Source organism: Phoxinus phoxinus, assembly GCF_949152265.1.
Source record: "Phoxinus phoxinus genome assembly, chromosome: 20".
Taxonomy (NCBI): Eukaryota; Metazoa; Chordata; class Actinopteri; order Cypriniformes; family Leuciscidae; genus Phoxinus; species Phoxinus phoxinus.
The window spans coordinates 14,216,238-14,240,301 of record NC_136895.1 but is presented as its reverse complement, the minus strand read 5'-3'; the positions used below and the strand labels follow the sequence as shown (position 1 = coordinate 14,240,301).

The 24,064-nt window shown below is 35.4% G+C and overlaps 1 protein-coding gene across 6 annotated transcripts in view; it reads right to left on the bottom strand.

Moving 5' to 3' along the window:
- The window catches only part of camsap2a (calmodulin regulated spectrin-associated protein family, member 2a), a 38,843-nt gene extending 15,587 nt beyond the window's left edge, over positions 1-23,256 (bottom strand). For 3 of the 6 annotated variants that reach the window (XM_079592782.1, XM_079592783.1, XM_079592785.1), the window contains exons 1-4: positions 22,678-22,952; positions 16,165-16,424; positions 3,124-3,285; positions 1,526-1,609 (exon numbers count right to left, since the gene is read on the bottom strand). In XM_079592782.1, coding sequence (XP_079448908.1) covers positions 1,526-1,609; positions 3,124-3,285; positions 16,165-16,424; positions 22,678-22,816 — 645 coding nt within the window. In that variant the 5' untranslated portion in view covers positions 22,817-22,952. Of the gene's footprint in view, positions 1-1,525; positions 1,610-3,123; positions 3,286-16,164; positions 16,425-22,677 lie in introns of all 6 variants that reach the window. The other 3 variants (XM_079592786.1, XM_079592787.1, XM_079592784.1) reach the window with 2 other exon arrangements.
- Between the last annotated feature and the right edge of the window lie 808 nt (positions 23,257-24,064).

The window sequence follows — 24,064 nt, the reverse complement described above, 5'->3', positions numbered from 1 at the left end:
CAGGACAGGGTGGGCCGAACTCTGCCAGACGCCCGACACAGCAATGTGTGTGATGACTCTGCACTTCATACATTGACTGAGAAGACTCAGATTATGACATTAAAGATGGAATTATGGGGGACAAAAACCAAATGCTGCACAAGTAGCACTGGGAAGTTAGTGGAGGCTTGAGGTGTCTAGGGGTTTAAGCAAGGACACAGTGTACATAATTGTAGCACGGTAGCACACTCCTTTCCCTCAGAGAGAAGGTAAAACCAGGTAAGACTGACGCCATCCCGCCGCATGCGCCAAATATACTGTCAAACCGGGACAGGAACATGAAATGTGGAGCGTTAAAACGTGAATCAGCAAAGATTTTGCTCTTACATCAGCCTGGCAGAACGTCCACATCGGGATGTTGCACGCCGCAGGACAGTGATTCAGCAAAGTCAGAAGTACCCTCAGCAACATGTTACGAAACACGACAACACGGCTGATGATATCCGTCACGTCCTGTGAACTCAGGTCAACTTTGCCAACACTTACAGGAGAACCTGAGGCAGCTTTTATATCAAATCTGAACAGACTAACATATCCATGTGGTTTAAAATACCTACATATAGTAATTTGATTGATTGACTGAATAATGTTAGTCTGACAATATGTTTGAATATTTATGAATGATATATATTTAGTGTTTTAATATTTTAATGATAGGTTGTAAAAATGTTACTTTAATTAATTTGCTCAAATTTTAAACAGTCTTTTAAACGGTCTATTTCAATGAATCAGTTTACAGTCAAAATCTTGATTCAACAAATTCATTACATAATTATTCTCAAAAAAGTCTGAGGTGCTGACATGATATTTTTACTGCGTTATAATGTTTTTGTATATATATATATATATATATATATGTATGTGTGTGTGTGTGTGTGTGTGTATTGTGTTGTTATTATAAATATATATATATGGTGTATTGTTTATATTGGTACATATAAATTCAACATTAATATTAATTCAATGTAAAAATTAAAAATATATATATTAATATTATTTGTTTAAATTAATTTAGCGAAAAACATCCAGGGCAGATAACTTTGCCCATTAAACAAGATATATGGCGAAAAATACTGAGATATTAATTAGTTTTAGCTCTAAATGTTGGTATGATAACATTAATGAAAACAAATATTTAGGTAATGAGTATTCACAAATCATTTGCATTCCTTTTATGTTCAATATTGTGAAGCAACATTGTATTTAAGTAATTCAACCTTGTATTGTACAGTACCGTATTCAAGTGCATCAGAATACATGAATTTTAGAATAATCTGTACAAGCATTTGAGTTTTGAGGCATAACAAAAAAGATTTCATTGGCATGTTGGCAGAACGTTGTTCTAAGAAGGTTTCGGAGATGTACAAGTGTTCACTGCTCATTATGACAAAAATCCATCTCTAGCACTTTTTGTATCTTCCTCCTACAGATGAAAGTGGCATGAATCATCGCTGGTTTTCAGCTAGAACAGGAAGTGCACACTTACCTTTGGATTCTCAACAGGCTCTGCGTTCTGCGCCTCCATCCTCCTTTGCTCCTGACTTACGATTTCCTTCAAGTATTCGTTCACCTTGAAAATGAGCAAAACAAAGTTTTTGAGCTTAGTCTATATACAAGTCACTAATTTTTTTCAAAAAAACACAACGGAAAATAAATTATTGTTAAATTATTTAAATATTAACTTAAAATCTCAATTCAAGTAAATATGTATGTGTATTATAATGGTGTTCAGCTGACAAAAAAAAGTTTAGGAATCCCTATATTATATTATATTATTAATGATATCATTAAAATGTAAACAATAATTTGGGGTAAATTGGTGTAATTGTGACATGGGTGTAATTGGTTAATGACTCTCTGTGGTCATTAAAAATCCCATGGCATTTCTCGTAAAGAGTAGGGGTGTAACCCCGGTGTCCTGGCCACATTCCACCCATTGGCCCTTACCGATCATAATTGTATTATTAAATGGAGATATTTTTGTAGATTTGTTGTATATATTCAAATGTTGTATTGTTTATGGCAACATAAATCAACAATAAGAACAACAACAACAGGAAGATACATTTCCCTAAAGTCTCTCATGGTTTGCATGGTCTGTTTAGCATGTGTGTGTACATTTGAGGTAATGTCTTGATTTAGGCTGCCTGTACAGCTGGCCTGCAAGGGAATGTAAACACAAGCCGTCCCGTCACCAACACCCAAAGATGCCCTCAGAAATGATACGTGCCAATGAGGAAATATTCAGTGTGCCAGTATTCAAATGCAACAATAATCTGACTGTGTTAAAGGAACACGCTGACTTTTTGGGACTTTAGCTTATCCACCGTATCCCCCAGAGTTAGATAAGTCCATACATACCCTTTTCATCTCCGTGCGTGCCGTAACTCTGTCTGACGCACCCACCGCTAGCCTAGCTTAGCACAAAGACTGGAGGTAAACGGCTCCAGCTAGCATACTGCTCCCAATAAGTGACAAAATAACGCCAACATTTTTCTATTTACATGTGGTGATTTGTATAGTCACAGCGTGTACAAATAACAGTCACATGAGACACAGCCATCTTCTAACCGTATACTGAACTACTTCTGCGGAGTGATTTGCTCGCAGCACCAGAGAAGCCCCGTGGTGAGGAGCAGAGAGTTCGCTCAGAGTGTTGTGCTAATCACTCCGCCCAAGTAGCAGTGCTTCGCCTTCTGAGAATATAGTTCCCAGTATGTATACGGTTAGAAGATGGTTGTGTCTCATGTGACTGTTATTTGTACAAGCCATGACTATACAAATCACAACATTACATGTAAATAGGAAAATGTTGCCGTTATTTTGTCACTTATTGGGAGCAGTATGCTAGCTGGAGCCATTTACCTCCAGTCTTTGTGCTAAGCTAGGCTAGCGGTGGGTGCGTCAGACAGAGTTACGGCACGCACGGAGATGACACGGAGATGAAAAGGGTATGTATGGACTTATCTAACTCTGGGGGATACGGTGAAGAAGCTAAAGTCCCAAAAAGTCAGCGTGTTCCTTTAAAGGTTTGTTTAAGATGATGATCAGGCACAGTTATAGATAAGTTTAGGAGATTAAGACCTTATTCATCCAGCTGGTGACCGCATCCTCTGTGTCATAGGGCACATCTTCGTCTGGGTAGTCAGTGGAGTATTGCTGCATGCACGCCATCACCTTCTCCACGCTCACCGTCTCCACTGTGTATGCCATCATCAGCGTGTCGATCATGGCCAGGTGGGCGCTCTGTGAACGAAAATCAATAAAAGATTGTTAAAAACTGTTCAATTGCTGACACAGGCCTATTCTCCCGAATATACATACTGACAATTGTCCCTCTCTCAGTTGGCAGCTAGTCATTCCTCTCTGGAGTGTGTTGCCCTGGAAACGGCAGCATCCGTCCCCTGTTGCTCGACCCAATTAGAGATAATCTTCCCTGAGATAGGACAGTCGCTCCTGCTCTTTCTTGGGGGCCCATCCTCTCTCAACATTATTAATATAATATCCTGTACATGACGAGTGAAAATGACAGGTGTGACCTCCATTGAAAGATTCGAAAGAATTGAATGATTCCTTAGTGGTATTTAATGAGCAATCTGTATGGTTTGATTCACATTAGAGACATTGGTTTTGGGAAGCGGTCTTACACTGAGTTGTACGTTTTTAATTCGCTTAAATGAACCAACACAAAAGAGTCATTCGATCTTGATTGAAACTAAACTTGTTGTGCTGTAGGGTTTATGATTCACTTTAAGGTACCAGCTCATAAAGGTGCGTCACATTAACAACATTTCGGCAACATTTTGTGACAAAAAAGGTCCATTTTCTATTGATAGTGATGTATAAAGCACAGCTCACAAAGAAGTCACTTTCAAACCAAGCAGCTTCCTGTCGGTCAGCGCAGCAAATCCATGTGAAGCAACTTCAACCCAACTGGAAATCTGCATGGAGCATGGATTTTTGTGTGTGTGAGGAAACTGTCATGATTCCAGTTCTGTGTTCCACTTGTCTTGTGTGCTTTTGTCATTTCCTGTCTTGTGCTAAGTTTTGTAGTCCTATGTAGTTTTTAATGTTGATTCTTCTCCCCAGGTGTATCTTGTTTCCTCATTATCTAGTTAAGCTTGTTTGCCCCTGTGTATTTATAGCCCTTGTGTTTCACTTGTTACTTTGTCAGTTGTTGTACATGTATGGTTGCTTCTAGTTTGGGCCTTCTCGTGGTTTTGTTTCTTTGTCCCTCGTGTTCTTTATTATTTGTTCTATGTGTGTTCCAGGCCTTCGCCCTGCTTTCTCCAGCATATTACAGAAACAATGGTTAATGTGAGTGACCACACCTTACGAGTCATTCATTCAGGAATTGTGCTACACTGGTGGTGGTGTATGTTTTTGATTCAGTAAAATGAACTGGTTCATAAGAGTCATTCATTCAGGAATTGGGCTACACTGGTGTCGGTGTAGGTTTTTGATTCAGTAAAATGAACTGGTTCATAAGAGTAATTCATTCAGGAATTGTGCTACACTGGTGGTGGTGTATGTTTTTGATTCAGTAAAATGAACTGGTTCATAAGAGTCATTCATTCAGGAATTGTGCTACACTGGTGGTGGTGTATGTTTTTGATTCAGTAAAATGAACTGGTTCATAAGAGTCATTCATTCAGGAATTGGGCTACATTGGTGTCGGTGTAGGTTTTTGATTCAGTAAAATTAACTGGTTCATAAAAAATATTTTCTTGGTAATTGGACATACTCTATTTAGTGCTGTAGATTTAGTCCTCATCAGCAGAAGAATGCACTTGCGAGAACCAGTAACAAAGACGGTAAGTGTGTTTACTCACAGTGTCTAATAACACTATCGACATTGTCCTCAATTTATCCATTTTAAATAAACAAGCAAAACAACGGATCATCTCCATCACGGTCACCATGTCCTCTGGGTACAAGCAAATGAAAAATGAACCCCCCCCCCATCTCGACCACAAATTAAAATGTGGCCGTCTGATTAAAAGCCTTGTGTTCACAGAGAGACGAGACACTCTAGGAGGATATTGATTTTGTTTCAGTGAAAATAACCCTCAGTGAAAGGACTGCTGGGTAAACACTACACAGTGAATCAGAAAACATCGCAAGAAGAGTTGAGCCCATCTAATAAACAGTGATCACATGACTGTCTTTCCAGCTGACTGACTGAATTATGTTTTTAAAGCAATCAAACATCATTGTGATGCTAAGTGTTCCTTAATGCCTGATACAAGGCTATTTTTTATTTAATTGTCATTATTTTATATTAAATTATCTTTGACATTGTTATTTATTTAACACAAAAAGCTAAAAAATAATAATATATATATGTATATATATATATTTGTGTGTGTGTGTACTGTATATATATAATTCACAGCACATTTATCATTAAGTAATTTACAGCATATTTATCATTGTATATGCGGAATACTTCAAATGCAGATGTTCTACATTTCTAAGCGCTGCTCTTTCTGCTGCCTGGGAAACGTTCTGGGCTTCCTCTGTAAATGTGAGCGCTCGTTCAGCTGAACAGGTAGTTCAGAATGCCACAGCGCAGCTTTTCTGTCACATCAGATGAGTATGAATGCGGTTAGATGGAAAGATTCACTCTGACGGACCCCAGTGACACTGAGTTATGCTGTTCAGTCAGCGATTTTTCTCACTTGAGTGGGTCTGATTTCCTCTCCGCATGAGCTGTGACACTCCCACGTCTCGTCGCAGGAAAAAACAGAAGACGGTCTGTTGCATAAGAGCTGGGCTTCTCGTTTAAGCGGATTACACTTAGAAATCCTTTTACTGATTAAACATTTTGCAGTTTGAATGATTATTAATGGTCAGAGTGTGTATAATGATTTTATCTTCTAGCTTGAGAAAAAGTCTATTCATAATAGCTTCAAAACAGAGATCAATAGCTCAATGGTTTATTAATTTTTGGGCTTTTTTTATGATGACAGCAAGATGTTGCAGGTTGGATTTGAACCTGTGTTTCTTATGTGAGCACCAAACATGCCCGAAGTCAAATTTACCCATGACATGTTTTCTTCTGTACTAATAACTTCCTACAAAAAGTATTTTCAAATCATGCATTTATAATCATGTTCCCGTTGAAGATCTAAAACAAACACAGCCCACAAATAGAAAATTAGGCTGTTATATAATGCAAAACCCATGTGTCCTCAAAAGCAAATTTTCATATTTATCTGTCCTTGTAGAAAGCAGAAACTGTCCTGTAATGAATTTCTCATAAAGCACTGCCCCTTGTTACTCCCAGCAGTCACTGCTCTGCACGGCATCACGAATGCACACATAAATACCAACATCTGGGTAGGGCTGCATGATTGATGGAAATGAAACCAACATCGTGATCCAATTAATAAAACTCAAGGCAACCATTTAATTAGAAAAACACACACACACACACGCACAAATTTCGAAGGGATGCACCGACATGAAAATTTTGTCTGATACCGATAATTCTTTATATTAGAAAGTTGATAACATATATATTGGCCGATAAATCTAAATCCTATAAACGTTTTTATTACAATTTTATGTAGCCTATATTACAGACTTAATGATAACGATAACATTAAAACTGATCATATATCGGTCGATACCAATATGGTGGCTGATATATCATGCATCCCTAATAATTCTAAATCTAATTGTTATTTTATAGCCATAATTATATATAATCACATTTTAACCAAATTGTGCAGCCCTACAAACAATCACAGCAAACCTGAAGCTTAGAAAAAAAAAAAAAAAAAAAAAATGCAACTGCAATCACAATAAAAAAAATAACTTAAATAAAATGTTTCTACAAATTGTGTAGCCCTACATCTAGGTGAGAAAATGACAATAATTTTTTTTTGGTGAAATAATGCATTAACTATTTGTTTGCTTCAGAATTGTGGGTAATTAAGAAAAACTATTAAATATGTCATAGACTACCGGTATATACACTGATATGCCATACACTACATACACTGATTAACACATACACATACACTACATATACTGATTAAGTGTCAGGCGCCTTATTTTTGGGAATAATATAAAAATATTTTAAAATGCTATATTTTACTAGCAAAATATTAGCTTTAATATTCTGAATAAACCAATCTTTGGCCTATAATGCTGAAGATAATAGAAAAATTAAATCTACATTTTCTTTAAGATATAAAAAAAAATATATCATTAAATTTAAAGTCGTACATAATAAAATAATTCCTTTCCAACAGTCAATTCAAGGAAACTAACTTGTCCTGTCCTAAATTTAAGGCTGGACAATGCTGATGAGACATACCATTCGTGGCCATTAAAAAACAGCCCTGAAACGTTAGAAACGGCTCTTTGTAAACAGGCTTTTGTTGGAGTCGGGCTGAAAACATGCTCCTCTGGGGCTCCCTCACCACTCCAAGACAGCCAGAGAACTAAATCAAAGGGACAAAACCACATTTCTTCCTTTCGAGTGGACCTATTGGTGAAACACCTGCCTAGACGCTCTCATTTGAGCGAAAACAAAAAGCACATCAAATTTTGTAAGCATTTAATATTTAAGATAAGAGAAAGTGATTTCCTGTCATGTCGAGGTATATTTGATCTGCTGAGTCTGATTTTTGAAGAGAAAAACATCATAGCAGCCAGCCAAGAAAGACATGAGCAAAGCAAAAGGCCTGAATAATGCTGATATAGCTTTGTGCAACCTTGCTTTTTAATCCTCAATTGAAGATTACTTTTACCTTGGCTTTTTGGACTTAAATTGCACTTTGCACTAATGGATCCACCTTGCCTCCCCGCCTTTACATGGCATTGCTATGGCAACAGAGCATGTGTGAACATTCAAACTGACCGTGACTGTTTGTGACGATGCAGCGCCGCTAGGATTTGATTGTCAAGTTTGTCTGGCTGTTGAATGAGGATTAATATGGGAATATCGACAAAAAGGAGTTGAAGAACTCTGGATGAGTTATATGAGAATAAACTGGAAGTATTGAAAAGTATAGTGCCATGACTTCACAGTTAGTTAGAATTTAAGAAGAATTTCAAAAAGCTGAAAAGCAGAAAATACCCAATCACCATGCGTGCCCTGGGAGCCTTTGGTAAAAAGTAAAAGAATAGTTCACCCAAAAATGTAAATTAGGCATCATTTACTAGGGACGCTCCATTCGATCGGCCACAGACCGGTCCGGAATCAGCCGATAATCACATTCTATGACTAAATTTGTCCGATGTCACGAACCAATCGCAATTTAATGATGTAAAACCGTAAAAATTCGACACCAACGTGCACGCAAACAATATACGATGAGGCAATTGCGCCTCATTCGTCTTTGTAACTTTGTGAAAACATTTATAAACCATAGTATATCACACGTCTTTATTTAGAACAGGTTGTCTCAATTCAAACAAGCCCACACACAACATAACATGATATTTCATATAAAGCTTGAATGATCGGGATCTGTATCAGCGGATCATGATGAATCAAGAAATCGGTAGTCGTATCGACTGTTCAAAACCTTATCGGAACATCCCTATTATTTACTCACCATCAAGCATCCATATGTAATATTTAAAATGACAGAAGAATTAAATGAACATTTCCCCAGTAAATCAGAATAATCTTTTGAAGAAATTCCCTTAATTATAGGAAAAATCAGAAAAAACAGGAAATACCCAATCACCATGTGCGCCCTGGGAGCCTGCAACATATAGTAGCGATTACCACACAAAATACTCGAATCAAATGTAAATACTTACAAGAACCTAATAACAAAAAGTACTGCCTTCATTCATGATCAACAAGCACTGATGCGGAGAGACATGAAGTAGGTCAAGTGTGCATACAGCGCTGGTTTGTGAATTATGCAGAAATCTACGTCTCAAACGCAATGCCTTTAGTTTGGGTTCATGCATGTATGTAAACTACATATAAAATATGTTATTGGACAGCTCAAATTCAGATGGCTGGACTTCAGATAAAAGTACGGTAACTAAAGGACTCAAAAGGTAGTCGCTGCATCGATGTTCATTTTTTGTATAACGGCCGAGCATATTTCCTCAGAAAAAAAAAGTTCTCAGTGCTGTCACATCATCAGTTGCCTACTGTGCATGTAAGTAAATAACATCCATCGCTGAGGAGCCCACAGCACTAAATGTGACTCTCTCTCATTGTCTGCCAGGGCCAGATATAGCATCATGTCATTAAGAGGCTGGATTCTTGCATGTCGGGTGTTATAATTTACACTTGTCAAAACATTCATTAGTCTTAATTAAGCACAATTCATTCTCAGAGTAACGATGCAGGTGAGCAGTTTGTACCAACATGAAAATACAGTCTCATTACACAACAACATCATATATGATGAGGATATGGGTTCGTTAACAGAGAAAGTGTGATTACATTCTTTTACAATATATATTAAATATTCATTAAAAATATATAGTATTTTCTTTTAAGTAAATATAAAATTAACATTTATTTTTAAAATGCATGCATATGCTATATACACTACAGAACATTATATATATATTGTATATATACAGTGCTATGCATAAGTTTAGACACCCATGCTAAAGTTGCCTAAAAAGAGGAATAAAAAATCATCTTTTGGAAATTTATCTTCATGCCTTAATTTAAAAAATGAGGAAAAATCCAACCTTTAAGGACACCAATTTTCTTTGAGAATGAATAATGTATCGTTAAAAAATAAATGTTCTTCCTTAAAATACAGGGTGCATAAGTTTGGACACCCCTATGTTAAATTCCCATAGAGGCAGGCAGATTTTTATTTTTAAAGGCCAGTTACTTCATGGATCCAGGATACTCTGCATCCTGATAAAGTTCCCTTGGCCTTTGGGGTTAAAATAGCCCCACATCATCACACACCCTTCACCATACCTGGAGATTGACATGGGGTACTTTCCATAAGATCATCTTTCAATGCAAATCAAACCAGCTGTTAGGCTAACTGAAATAAAACCATGCCAATCTCCAGGTATGGTGAAGGGTGTGTGATGATGTGGGGCTATTTTAATCCCAAAGGCCAAGGGAACTTTATCAGGATGCAGAGTATCCTGGATCCATGAAGTAACTGGCCTTTAAAAATAAAAATCTGCCTGCCTCTATGGGAATTTAACATAGGGGTGTCCAAACTTATGCACCCTGTATTTTAAGGAAGAACATTTATTTTTTAACGATACATTATTCATTCTCAAAGAAAATTGGTGTCCTTAAAGGTTGGATTTTTCCTCATTTTTTAAATTAAGGCATTAAGATAAATTTCCAAAAGATCATTTTTTATTCCTCTTTTTAGGCAACTTTAGCATGGGTGTCTAAACTTATGCATAGCACTGTATATATATATGAATAAAATACATATATTATTTTTATTCATAAAATATCAATTAAAAATATAATTAAATAAAACAATGCTTTTTCATGTTTCATAATACTTTTTCATATTTCACAATGTCAGACATATATATTTATTTTAAATAATATAATATTGCATATAATTAATATAATTGTATATATTAGAGAATAAATATATGCATATACTTTATTGTATATCTTTAATATAACTTATAATATTGTACATAAAATAAATATACAATAAAAAATGCATATATTTAAAAAATATTTTAATATATTATAATAAAAATCGGCATGTTGTATCAGATCTATGCGCGCTGTAAAATTACATGAAGCCCTGAACACAATGACTATTATGACATTTTTTCTCTCACTGTGGCGTGACTATGTGGGTGAGAGTGTGAGCTGCATATGTGTGCGTATGCATGTATTTTCGAGCGAGTCTATAATGTAGAATGAATGTGGGGTTGTGTGTGTGTGGGTGGGCGGCAGCTGCAGTAGCAAATACGATTCTTCAGTAGAGACTAGAGAGAGAGAGAGACAGAGAGAGAAAGCAGTAAAGACATTTTCCCATACAAGATTTTCCTTACATTTTTTAACTAAAGTAAGAGTTAGATTTCCAAAACTTCCTACACAGTCCATCCCAGCTCATGTGCAAACTGAGAATGTCACAATTATAATGTCAGAGCTATAAACACACCAATCACCAAACACGTCCAATGACGACAGAGGTCATTTACATATATTAAATGTCTTAAAAAGTCTTAAAGGTACAGTAGCAAAAATGCTGTTCAATTAGAAAGGTCAGCGAGAAGATGAAAAATGTTCATGTAAAAACTAAATCATGACTGTTTTAAAGGGTTAGTTAACTGCACACACAAAAAAATCTGTCATTAATTACTCTCGCGTAAGACTTTCGTTTATCTTCGGAACACAAATGAACATCTTTTTACATCTTTTAGATTCTCAAAAATCTTATTTTTGTCCCTCCATTGACAGTCTACACAACTAGCACTTTGACGCTTCAAAAAGTTCTTAGAGAGATCGTAAAACTAATCCAAATGAATTGATCCATCGCTTTATATGATGAACAGATTGAATTTAGTCTTTTATTCACATATAAACATTGATCAGCATAAACAGAAGCTCAGCGGTACTTGACACGTGAGAACCTCATTGGTTCTTGCGGAAGCTCAAACGTGCTGCGTAACATGAGAATGAGTCTCTTTTTTATCACACGTCAAGTGAACATGCTTGAGCTTCTGTTTATCATAACTGATGTGTGCGTTGATGAATGTTTATTTCTTAATAAAAGCCTAAATTCAATCTGTTCATCATATAAAGCGATCGAGTCTCTTTAGAAAATTCGTCAAAGTGGTAGTTGCGTAGCTGTCTATGGAGGGACAGAACTCACTCCGATTTATTTAAAAATATTTTAATTTGTGTTCCGAAGATGAACGAAAGCTTTATGGGTTTGGAACGACATAACTAATGACAGAATAAAAAAATTGGGGTGAACTAAAACTTTAAATCCTTACAAGTGGATTTAAATCAAATAAAGTTTATGCCAAAGCACTTTTACTTTCGAGAACATTTCAATGCACAAGCAGATGCAACTCTGATCACCTCACAAAACTCTGACAGGATTTGCCTCTCACATCCAAAATAGAAGCCCCGCTGAATTATTGATGGTAAACCGCCGCAGTCGTTCAGTTGGTGCAGTCAAACCTTATTAATGTGTGTGGTTTCTGCCAAACAGCAGGACTCTGTCATCAAAACCAAAGCAGTGTCCTATCACCTTCATCCCAAAAGAACAGAGGAGATAAGCCAAGTAAACTGGCTCTAAATGTAGCATTTTTAGTGAATACATATATCAGTATATAAAAGTCTTATTGATAACCAGCAATATTAAAAAGATGTTGAGAATCCGAATCCATTTCAGTATCAATTAAAACGAGAATTGTTAACGATTAGTTTGTGTCCACAGCTGATATCTATTGTAGTTTATCCACTTCCTTCCTGCACTTTTACAGTACTTGCATGTCATTCATTGACACGTCTCCATGAGATGAGGGCTTTGAAAAAGCCTGATATTTTTTGGTTTGACATGCGTTTCTGAGGCGGAATGCTGATCCTTGCTGTTCCCGACCCGTGTTTATTTTGGCGCTCGCTCGAACTCAGTGAGATTTTTCCACTTCAAATTGGCTGCGAGTCGTCTTATTTTATTAACAGTGGCGATCTTAAGAAAAAAATCACTCGCAAATTAATATTTTTGGACTGTTTGTCACAGTATGGAGCCCTGTTTCTGTCACAATTTCTCACAGTTAAACCGTTTTTTTTTTATGTTTTTGTTGCCATGTTGCCATGTAGACCTTTGGATTTCTTTGTGTTAATAATATGATGCTATTACTGTAAAATGCTCATGAAGTGACTCTCGGAGCAGCTCTGGAGATGAAGTTCATGCATTCATGTCCTCATATAGTGAGAGGGCAGAGGCTGAAAACACTGCGAGCGTCACAGTGTATGTGTGGTAAATGAAATCGCGCATCTGTGCCATTCAGACACATGCAGGGTTCATATTCAAATAGTCTTTTTGCGGTTTAATATTCACAGACACTAGTCTATATACCTTTTAAAGGGTAACTGTCGCCAAAATTTAACCTTGGCTCTTTTTGTTAATCTACCCGAATCAAACTTTTGTGTAAAAGCATAATTAGAATGGAAACGCCATAAGTTTGACCGTAAGTTTGACCGTATTTTCGTTTTAGCTCAAAATGCCGTTTGAATGGGAGTGCTAGGGGCACTTCTATGGCAGCATCAAAAAATTTTCAGCATCGCTATTTTTAAAACACTAAGAAGGCTTGACACAACATAAAACTGTGCTCGAAGTATCACCAGGGGCTCTACACATGAACTTGAGCATTGGCTACATTGTTTGTGTACACAAAGTTTACTAAAAAGAAAGGTTTTGTACGACTCACTTTATCAGTGTTTCCGGTAGCTGGAATTTTGTCAGTCAAAAGTAGTCGATCTCCGAATCCAACGTAACATGAGGAGAGTAAAGATGGAAAGCCCCTAAAATTAGTTTCCATATAAATTCTAAGTGTCTAAGTTATCATGCTTTTCATTGGAATTACAAGTTCATGACATTCCCTCATATGGAGTCAGTTCATTATGTTGCATTCGGAGATCGACTACTTTTGACTGACAAAATTCCAGCCACCGGAAACACTAACTGATAAAGTGAGTCGTACAAAACCTTTCTTTTTAGTAAACTTTGCTACCATAAAAGTGCCCCTAGCACTCCTATTCAAAAGGCATGTTGAGCTAAAATGAAAATACGGTCAATCTTACAAGTGGCGTTTCCATTCAAATAATGCTTTTACACGAACGTTTGACTTGAAAGTTACTCTTTAAGTGTACTGACCTGCTTTTGATTTATTTCTAAAATATTTTTGACAAATTCCGTGTTATACAGTAAATTCAGTTTTTAGGACTGGATTCCGTCCGCATTTTCCACATTGCGGAAATCATAGAGCCCTAAATGCTGGCAGACTGACTAATAGACTAATAAACACTAATAGGCCAATACAATCCATACTTTCAGTGATGCAGGTTTTTGTGTGGCTATTTAAAAAAATTCACAAGCCAGACTCAAACCCACATTACCTACATTAGCACCAATTGCCACGCCAAAGCTCCGACATAATCTAGGGTTTTACTTCAGGGATATTAGTTGAAAAGACAAAATGCAGCTAAGAAACTGAGATATGGGTCCTTTACGAAACCTTGGTGAGTCTAATTCTGGCAATAATAACCCAACGGGAGCATAAAACATTTCTACACTATGATGTAATGACAGCAGCATTTTCTCAAAACAGGGCCGCCACAAAGCCATAGCCAAACAACCCACAGCGCGAAGCTAAACAGGTTAAAGTTGAGCACGGGGAGACTGACAGATCTTGTAGCCAGGCAGCTTACTGTAGCAGAGCTGATGTAGAACAGCAGACAGATGGACGGCTTTCTGACGCTAATGAGGATTTGTGGCCTCTGAGTTCAAGGTGCTGAAACGTTCATTGGTCTGTAGAAGAGATCAAGCCATACAGGCCTGAATCAATGAGCGCAGCTATGCGTTCGGCTACATGCTGAAACAATAGCTCTGGGACTCTACATTTTAGAGAAATAACTACCAGCCGAGCAATGTGATCATTTAGTATAATAAAAATAATCAATTTGTCATGGGGAGCACAGAATATTGTAAGAAGTATCATTATTGGCACTATGCAAAATCGTTATTCACGCAGCGAAGAGATTGTTTGCGATGATATGTGCTGCGTTGAGGCTGAGGAAGCCAGAGGCACAGCAAACAGCGGCGCGGTAATTAAATATCAACAGGAAGTCACTGACACAACAACAGCACTCTTTATATCTTTAAAGCAGATGCTATGAGCCCGAAATACGTCTTTAATTAAACACATTGACAAGATTAAAAACATAAAACAGAGAGAGAATTATAAGTCGTCTATACAATGCACATTATGGGCCTTTCAAAAGCTGCTTTTGGTTTAAAGACAACAAGAAAGTACGAAACAACACATTTTACTTTAGCAACGTGACGCACTTCCTATGGAGGCAAGATATATCTGTACTATTGAATAGTAGCCGAAATTTAGAACACCTTTGTTGTCATCTATCGCTCACTTAATGTGTTGTTGTCGTTAACTTAAGATGAAAAAGTACTGTACTGAAAATGTTTTAAATAAACGAAAATTTTAAATGTCGCCTTGGCAAGTCACTGAACTAAAAGTTTGTTGAACTACTAAAAATACTAAAACTGAAATACAAATAAATGAAAGCTAAATAGAAACATTCAAAAACACGAATAAAGATGGCACATAACAAAATATACTAAAATAAAAAAATAAAAGCCAATTCAAATTATTAACAAATATTATAATAGTATATAAATAATAATAAAAATAACACTGGCTTAAAAGTTTAGGAGTGTTTTTGACACACTATTTTTCAAAACACTGTAAAATCTTTCCTAAATCCAAAATTAATATTAATTTTCATACTGTACATAATAATGCTGTAATGGCAAAATGTATTCGTTGCATTTAAAATAATTGATTGCAGTTTTTTACTGTTTTACTCTTTATTTATATAGACAAAATTGAATTTAATTCATCAGTAAATCAATTGGTTTATCGTATCGGGCATAACTTTAATATCAGCGCATCTCTAGTAGTATTTCTGCTTAACACAGAATAACAAATATAATGTAGGATGGGGCGAGAAAAAAGGTGTAAAAGAAAAGGTGTCGACAAACATGTAAATTTGTTTTAATATGCCTTTCAAAGGTGGGTATCTTAAATAAATGCCAGTCGGATATGTAACAAATTGAGAACCACATTCGAAAGTCAAAAAATCGGATACCGGTAATTCAATAATTTAACCGATAATTTAAAACATTAATATAGGCCAATACAATCCATCATTTTCAGGTTTTCGTGTAGCTATTTTATTTATTAAGCCAGACTCAAACCCACATTACCTACATTAGCACCAATTGCCGCGCCAAAGCTCCAACATAATCTAGGGTTTAACTTCAGGGAAATAAGTTGAAAAGCCAAAATTCAGTTAAGAAACTGAGATTTGGCAATTTACCGACACTTCTGAGTCGAATACTGGCAATAATAACCTGTGTAAGGGGGTTCTCTCACCATCTGAATGGGTTTCTTTTGCAGGTCTCTCTCGGTCACCAGCCTCTCCTGGTCGGTGACGTACAGGCCCTTCTGAGCCAGAGCCTGGATGACGGCGTCATGACCCAGCAGAGGTTTGACGGCGTCGCTCTTCAGAATCAGACTCCCTGCTCGACAGTACAGCTCCGCCGACAGCAGCAGATCGGCCACTGGAGGCTTCAGGTGCTCCTGCTCATACTGGTCCCTGTAGAAGGGATCTTTCAGGTCTTCTGGAACACTGTCTGCAAGACGACAGAACAACAGGTACCGTCACATTGCTGCCATCTAAAGGTCCTGATTTACTCACAGCGAAGTTCTTCTTCCTTCTTCACTTAAGGTCAAAAATAAGTTCGACCAGCGGTATAATGTTAGCAAACATCCCGACTCTGATTAGAGTGGCGTTTAGATGAACATGTAAATATGTATATATTCCATGTCAAGGAATGCGGAGCCTCAGAGCCACACCTGCCTATTACAAAATCACCATCGACCAATGACAGTACAAAGGTGTTTACTAGCCGGAGCAAACTTTTCCGGGAAGTTTGCTTTAGCACGCTGTTTCGAACTCCAAACGAACTTCGTTTTTTTGCCTGATTTTTTTCCAAAATGATGTCACACCAGTTTTTTCATACTGTACATTACAATGCTGTGATGCCTACATTCACTTGTAGCATTTCAAAAGATTGATTTTAGTTTATTATTTATTTAGACAATAGTATAGAATTGTAATAGCAGCTACTTATTGTTTTTTCATCCATAACTTAATAATACATAATTATCGGCTTATCGGCATTGGTATTTAAACCTAAATAGTACATAATATTCATCATAATAACCAGTCCCTCCAGTTTTCCACGGTTCCGCGAAAACGAAACACAAAAAACAACTGATATTTACCACTTGACTGCAAAATAATTGCAAACAGCACAGTACTACTTGAAGTTATTGACAAATTTGTATAAAGTAACATGTATGAATGAGAAAATAAGGAACAAAATTCACATGCAGCATTTAAAAAGATTGATTTAAGTTTTTAGTGGTTTATTTAAAAAAAATATTTAATCAGAAAAAAATAGTACAGAATTGTATTATTGGCTATTTATTGGTTATTGGCCATAACAGAAATAATTATAAGCTTATCAGCATTGGTATTTAAAGCTAGCCTAAATACATAATATTCATCATATTAATTAATCCCACCAGTTTTTCGCGATTCCACGATTGTGTAAAACGCAAAATCGACAAAAAGTCACTTTTTTTTGCAATCCAGAATTATTCGCCATTTAATCGCAAAAAACACAGTACTACTTTCAGTTATTGACAAATTTGTGTAATAAAGAAACATGCATGAATGAGAAAATAACATGTGAAAAACAAAAATGCGGAATTAGTGGTACTTGCACTGTTCTTACTTTTGAAACCAAAAAAATAAATAGTAATTACCAAAATAAAGATATGTTGTTTAAAAGTTTTTGGTTCTTGTTTATTTTCTGACACTTTTTTTTCTCTTTCCTATTCGTATATGCAAATTTTCCTAAATCTGGAAATTACTGCCACAAAATTTGACATTTTGATGGCAGAATTCACAAAAGAATCTGGTGAAATTGATTAATGTTACTTTTTGCACTCATATCATAGCAGACAGCTGAGTCGGCGAGATTATTTTTCTGAATTTCAAATATCTAAGTATACTTTTCATCTCCAGAAGAGCTAAAACTCGGCTTGGTGTTTTCCGATCCTCGGTGCAAGTGTCATTTACTCTCACCCGGGAAGATGAGGAAAAGGAGAAAGCCCTTAAAGGAAGTGTCTACCACACAGCTACAATATCAAAAATATCATTATCACGAGTTAACACGCTGACAGAATAAATGGGTTCACAGATCCGAATGAGGTCACGGTATCCATGGAGAACCGAGATGTTTAGCTATTTATGGAAAAGGGTGAGAGTTTGAGAGAACGCTCGAGTCCACACACATCCTTATTACCTGCACATGGTTTCAATTTAATGATTGAATCTGATTGTGGTAATGATAAAAAAAGATTTGAACCACTCTTCATTTGAGACGTGGAAAAAAAAAGGAATGGAAACGACCTTAAATGTTACTTAATAGCTATCACAAAAGCTTTTAAAATGGCTCTTTGTCATAAAACAATAGATCAAACATTTCACTGATGGTATCAGAGCCACAAGGCGTTGACAACGTAAGTCAAAAATATGAGTGTCGAGCCGGACTGCGGTTGCCATGGCAACAATCGATTCCCCTGCCATACGCATGTAGCCAGGAGCTCCTCACGAGCTTCATCAAAGACAGATGGAGAAACACAGAAGGGGAGAGAGGAACTGCACAGGTGTTTATGTTCTCAACAATGCGTCCAATAATCATGATATATTCACAATGATTTAGCTGGCAATATACAATTAAGCAATATTGTAAATATTCCAATGATTTGAACACACTTTGTAATGAATTTCTAGTCTTTCAAAAAGTCTTTCAAAAGTGAATCAGATTCAACGATTCATTTGTGTTGTCACAATTCTTTGATCTAATTAAAATGTTTTAAGAAAAACACGTTTATAGGCAAAATTAGCTTTTTTATGATTTTTCTTTGTGATGCATTTAATCGAATTTAGTAAAAAACTTTGTAAAAACTGATCATTTTATTTTTTTACATAAATACAGCAAGTACACAGTAAATTATAAAAGAAAAAAAGACAGATTTAAAAATTAATTTGAAAATGTTTTATATGACATTTTATTTGAAAATTAAATCAAACACATACACAGTAGGTCCAAGAAAATCTGATAAAAAAATAAATATTCACACACACACACACACACACACACACACACACACACACACACACACACACACACACACACACACACACACACACACACACACACACACACACACGACTGTCAATCAATAAAAAATCTAAATAATTATACAGATTTTTGTAATTAATCATAATTATTCCCATCTAATATTATATTACACTTTGTTATCAAAAATATATTTTCACATTGAATCTGTAAAGTAATGTTGAAACAACATAAAGACATCAAATATTTTTTAATGGCATCTGACTAAGTGATATGAATAAAGGTCACTGATACTAATACTGATGAAACTATGAAATAAAGTTTGTTTTGTTTGTTTTATTAGGGGGACAAAGTGAGTAATAGTCATTAGAGCCGCACGATTAGATACATTGAGAATCACGATTTTTAGAGGTTTCAAACAGCTCCTCTCAGGATTCTGAACAGACAACTAAATAAAATAACATGTAAATTACTAGAGGATCTGACAAAATATTAATTGCTGCAGTTTTTATTAATAAGAATGAATATTTTATTCTTAGAAAGACTGCATTCAGGAGATGGACCGAGAACAGAGTGCATGCCATTAAATGACCAGTTCATTATCTCTATCTGTCCCAACTGACCAAACTGAATCAATGGAAAAGCTTTTATGGACTCATTTGATGGACATATGGTTCATTTAAACAACCACTTTTTTCATTTTAACTATAGCATCATAAATAATACATACATTAATTTAAAGCCCCGCTTACATTGTTTTAAATATTACTGTAGTCTTAAATGTGTTGATTAAATCATTCTTTGTGTGGAAATGTAGCCTTTTATCAGCTGTACAATCATTTGGTTACACCTCAAGACAAGTCATCAAATGGGTCAATAAAACTGTCAATCAAACTACTGAACATTTCCATATCCTCACCCTGGAGTTCAGTGTCTTGTTCTTCGAGTTTAAGGTCACTTTAAATCAGAGATGCTAAACAATAACCACTCTGACATGAAGAGTTGTCATTTGCGTCGCACATGGGCCTGAAGACCTGACTGTGCATTTTAATGAGAGGACCTAAAGGAGACCAGATGGCTAGTGGATACATCAGTAAGCCAATCACAATGGGTCTACACAATGTTAAACTATACAGCTCAGTGACTAGCTCAGCCAGCAAACACGGACGTCAATCTGTCAATCTAGATGTCAAGCTTGTACCGTTTTGATTAAATATGAACATGAAACTTCATTAACTACATTTATGACCATCATATGGTCAAATTCAGTACTTTAAAGTACATTTAATCAATTACATCTTTTGTTGTGCTTTTAAAGTGCACTTATTATAAGGTGTTGACTAACATACTAAAGCACATGTAAATTACTTGAATGTCATTTCTATAATTCTGTAGTGTGTTATTCAATTATTATATTTTAAATCATTATTTTTTAAATGAACTACATTCCAACTTAATCATAGCAAATGTGTAATTGCAAATATATTTAACCCTCTGGTGCTGTTTGATTATTTTTGACTGAAAAATTTTACATTTTGTTTTTTATAGAAGTTTTTACTTCCTCAGAATGGTGCGAAACTTGGTAAAGGTTTTGGCACTTGCTATGTGAACACACAAAAAAAATGGAATTCATTTGAAAAGGTTAAATGGTCCTAAATAAATTGTCACACACTTGTATTCACGGTTTGGAAACAAATATAAGAGACACATTTCATCCAGTGGAAACATTTGCTACTGCATCAAATCAAAATCTTACTGAACGCTCTTTTTTTTTTTTTTATATCCACCTCATATTTGGAACACAACTTGTTTAGATTTATAGCTTTGATTTTCTCACAGTTTTAGAGTAAAACATGTTTGTAAAATATATATTTCATATAAATATAATTACAAAATATTAAATAAAAACATTAGCAAACTAAAATATAGTACATTCATTTAAATAAAATAAAGAAAAAGATCATTGTTGACCGCCATGCAAGCAGAACAAGAGGATTAAATATTTGGCATACAATACTCAATAGAAATGACATAGGCCTATATATATTTGAGTTTACTTAAATTTGTGTCGGTAAATTCAGCAGTATACTTTAACCATATTTCAAAAGACAAAGAGGTATTTATGAAATTACATATAAAGATGTACTTAAGTCCTACTTAACCTGTGTCCATCAATTTAAAAAAGTTACTCTGAGGCCAAAAAACTGTCATAAAAATGTGAAGCTTTGGAGCACAGACTTCAGTTTGGTCTCATTTTAAAGAAGACCCTTGGCCGATTTTTGTTGAAGTAAAAAACTAAATTTAAAAAGTGAAACAAAAAGTTATAGAGGTTCAAGTTTACGAACATGATTTATGAACATAATTTTATATAAAATATATATTTAATAAAGCATGTTAAACTCAAAAACTTCTAGAAAATCAAAGTCACTAATCTAAATTTAAGGTTGATATCTCAAAAAGATTTGCTTGGGTGGAGTACCAAATCTTCCCAATTAGATGCCAAAGCTTTACTCTCAAATATTACACGCACACACACTTTTGTATTATTATTACACAATCCACACTCTGACATCCATACCATCACACCCATATAATTATACCTGCATAATTTATCCAATTGGCACTGCAGAAGCAGAAAACAGGAATAAAGTCAGTATTTGCTTTATAGGCCAAACCTAAAAAAATGGCAACATCTGGATTTTTTTTAAACAAATTTACATTTTGAAGCCTTGCCAACAGAATGAAAGCCTATTTAAAAAGACTGCATCATAGTTAAATGGCCCTGGGATTAGAAATTGCTTTTACATTTTTTTTAATGGGGTTCAATGGGGACATTTTTTTGTTCAGTGGAACTATTTTGTGTTAATAGTTGTGTTAAAAGACAAAACTGTCCATAAGGTCACATAAGGGTTAATTGGGGGCAAAAATACTCTTAAGTTCAACTAATTGCATGTAATATGTAGCCTAATATAAATTAATAATAAACTATAATACATTTTCATTTACAAATAACATTCAAAAAATTAGTGTCCGGAACCATTGCATTCAGTTCGCACTTAACTCTTCTTTTAAAGTATGTCATTTCTCTTTCTAAAAGTAGGCTATACAAAATTATATTTCTTTGTCACAAGGGTTTGTTTGAGTTTCCAGATAAGAAAGGTCATCACAAGACCATGTTTTATATATAGTGTGTATGTTGTATAAAGTGTATCATGTTTAATAATGATTCAAATAATCATTCTGCCAACATGCTAATACTCAACTGTTGGCATATTAATATACTATGATATTTACCAGGAACTCCAAGGTACTGCCATGTTACATTTCCAAACAAAAAAGAAAAAGAAAAGAAAAAAGCATGGCAGAACGTGTTTTGTTAATAATGCATAACATTTTACATTACACCATTCAGTACTGGATATACAATTAATAAACAGTAGCTATTTATGAGGCAGTTTGAAATTATATTGCAATTGTTGAATATTAATATTATGTAACAATTTAATACAAAAAAATCCTGTCAGACTCACTCCATGAACAAAATGCAATCATTAACCCTCTGATTATAATTGCTCTGCATATATTGATATCAAATGCATTCAAAGCAACACATTGGCAATGAAATCAAGAGACAAAGATGATGGTGGAGAAAGAGAAGCACGCCACCTACCTGTACCAAAGGCTTTGGCCACCAGCCATGTGAGGCTTGCTCTGATTTTCGCTCTATTAAAATCATAATGATCAAAAGACTTGATGGCAGGAACAATGAAAGTCTTTTTCGGGTCCCTGGAGTCGGTCAGATCTCCCATATTCACAGCGGCAGTGTCACATCCAGTACTCACAACGATGACATCTCTCCGAAGGAATTCAATGCCTCAAATCGTTCAATGCTACTTTTTGCTTTTTATCTCTCACATATACATCAGATTTTGTAGCATACACGTGTCATAGCGCTGTTCAAACACTCGGCCGGGCTTCTTTTCACATCAAATTCGGCAATAAAAGTGGGGTTCTGCCCATAGAGCTTCATCCATTCTGGTACCCCATTTGAATTCGGCTGTTTTTCTTCTTAATAATCCCGCATATTCCGATTTAGAAAAAGCGGGCGAGGTGTCGCTATCTAAAAAGTCTTTGTCTTCTTTAGGAACTCGCCATGCTCTGCCCACATATTCCCATCTGGATATTTACGGTTATTCTCCCTCTATTCATCCAGCGTCCTGCGGTCGGGCTCCCTGCAGCAGTGAGTGAGACCAAGTCATCTGCGCATGCGCGCTCCGCCCAACACGCCAACAACCCAAAGCTGCCAGAAATTGTACTAGAAATGGGATCCAGTAACATATATTATTAATATTCTGTATGCTCTATATACTCATAAACAAACAATAAAAAAAAAATCGTTATGCAATTTTATTTTATTATTAGTAAAAGTGTGTGTTGTCGTAAAACATTAACTTTAGATTAAATTAACTTTATTTATCCCCCTTTTTAAGGGAAATTCACAATCTTTGATCTGCCGGTAAAAATGAATAAATAGTAATAATTGAAAATACAATATCCACCACGAGCCTACTGCTGACCCATCTGCACATGCGCACATGCGCGTATACCATGCCATGCCAGTATAAAATATACAAAATATAATTCACAATAAAATTATTATTTTAGTGACCCTTAGTTCTCCATTGTTCTGTAGATATATACAATTTCAAAACATGTGCCTTTTTTATTGTGAAATAATAAAAATAATGATTATTATTAGCAGATATAATTAGTAGAATATTGTCGTTTGCAGTAAATAAACACACACACAAAAATACAATACATGGCCCAGGTGAATTTCATAGCTAATAGTTTTACAATAAAGTAAAATATTTATCTTATTGACTTTTAATTCTTGCCGAATATGCTTGAACATTATACGTGACGTATATGCTTTTTAAAACTTTATTTTTTATATTTTATTATTATTCTACATTATTAACTGATATAATAGATTTTAATAAAAAAGTATTATTATTAATTCGGGTTTGTCTCAATAAAGGAAAATAATCTGACTG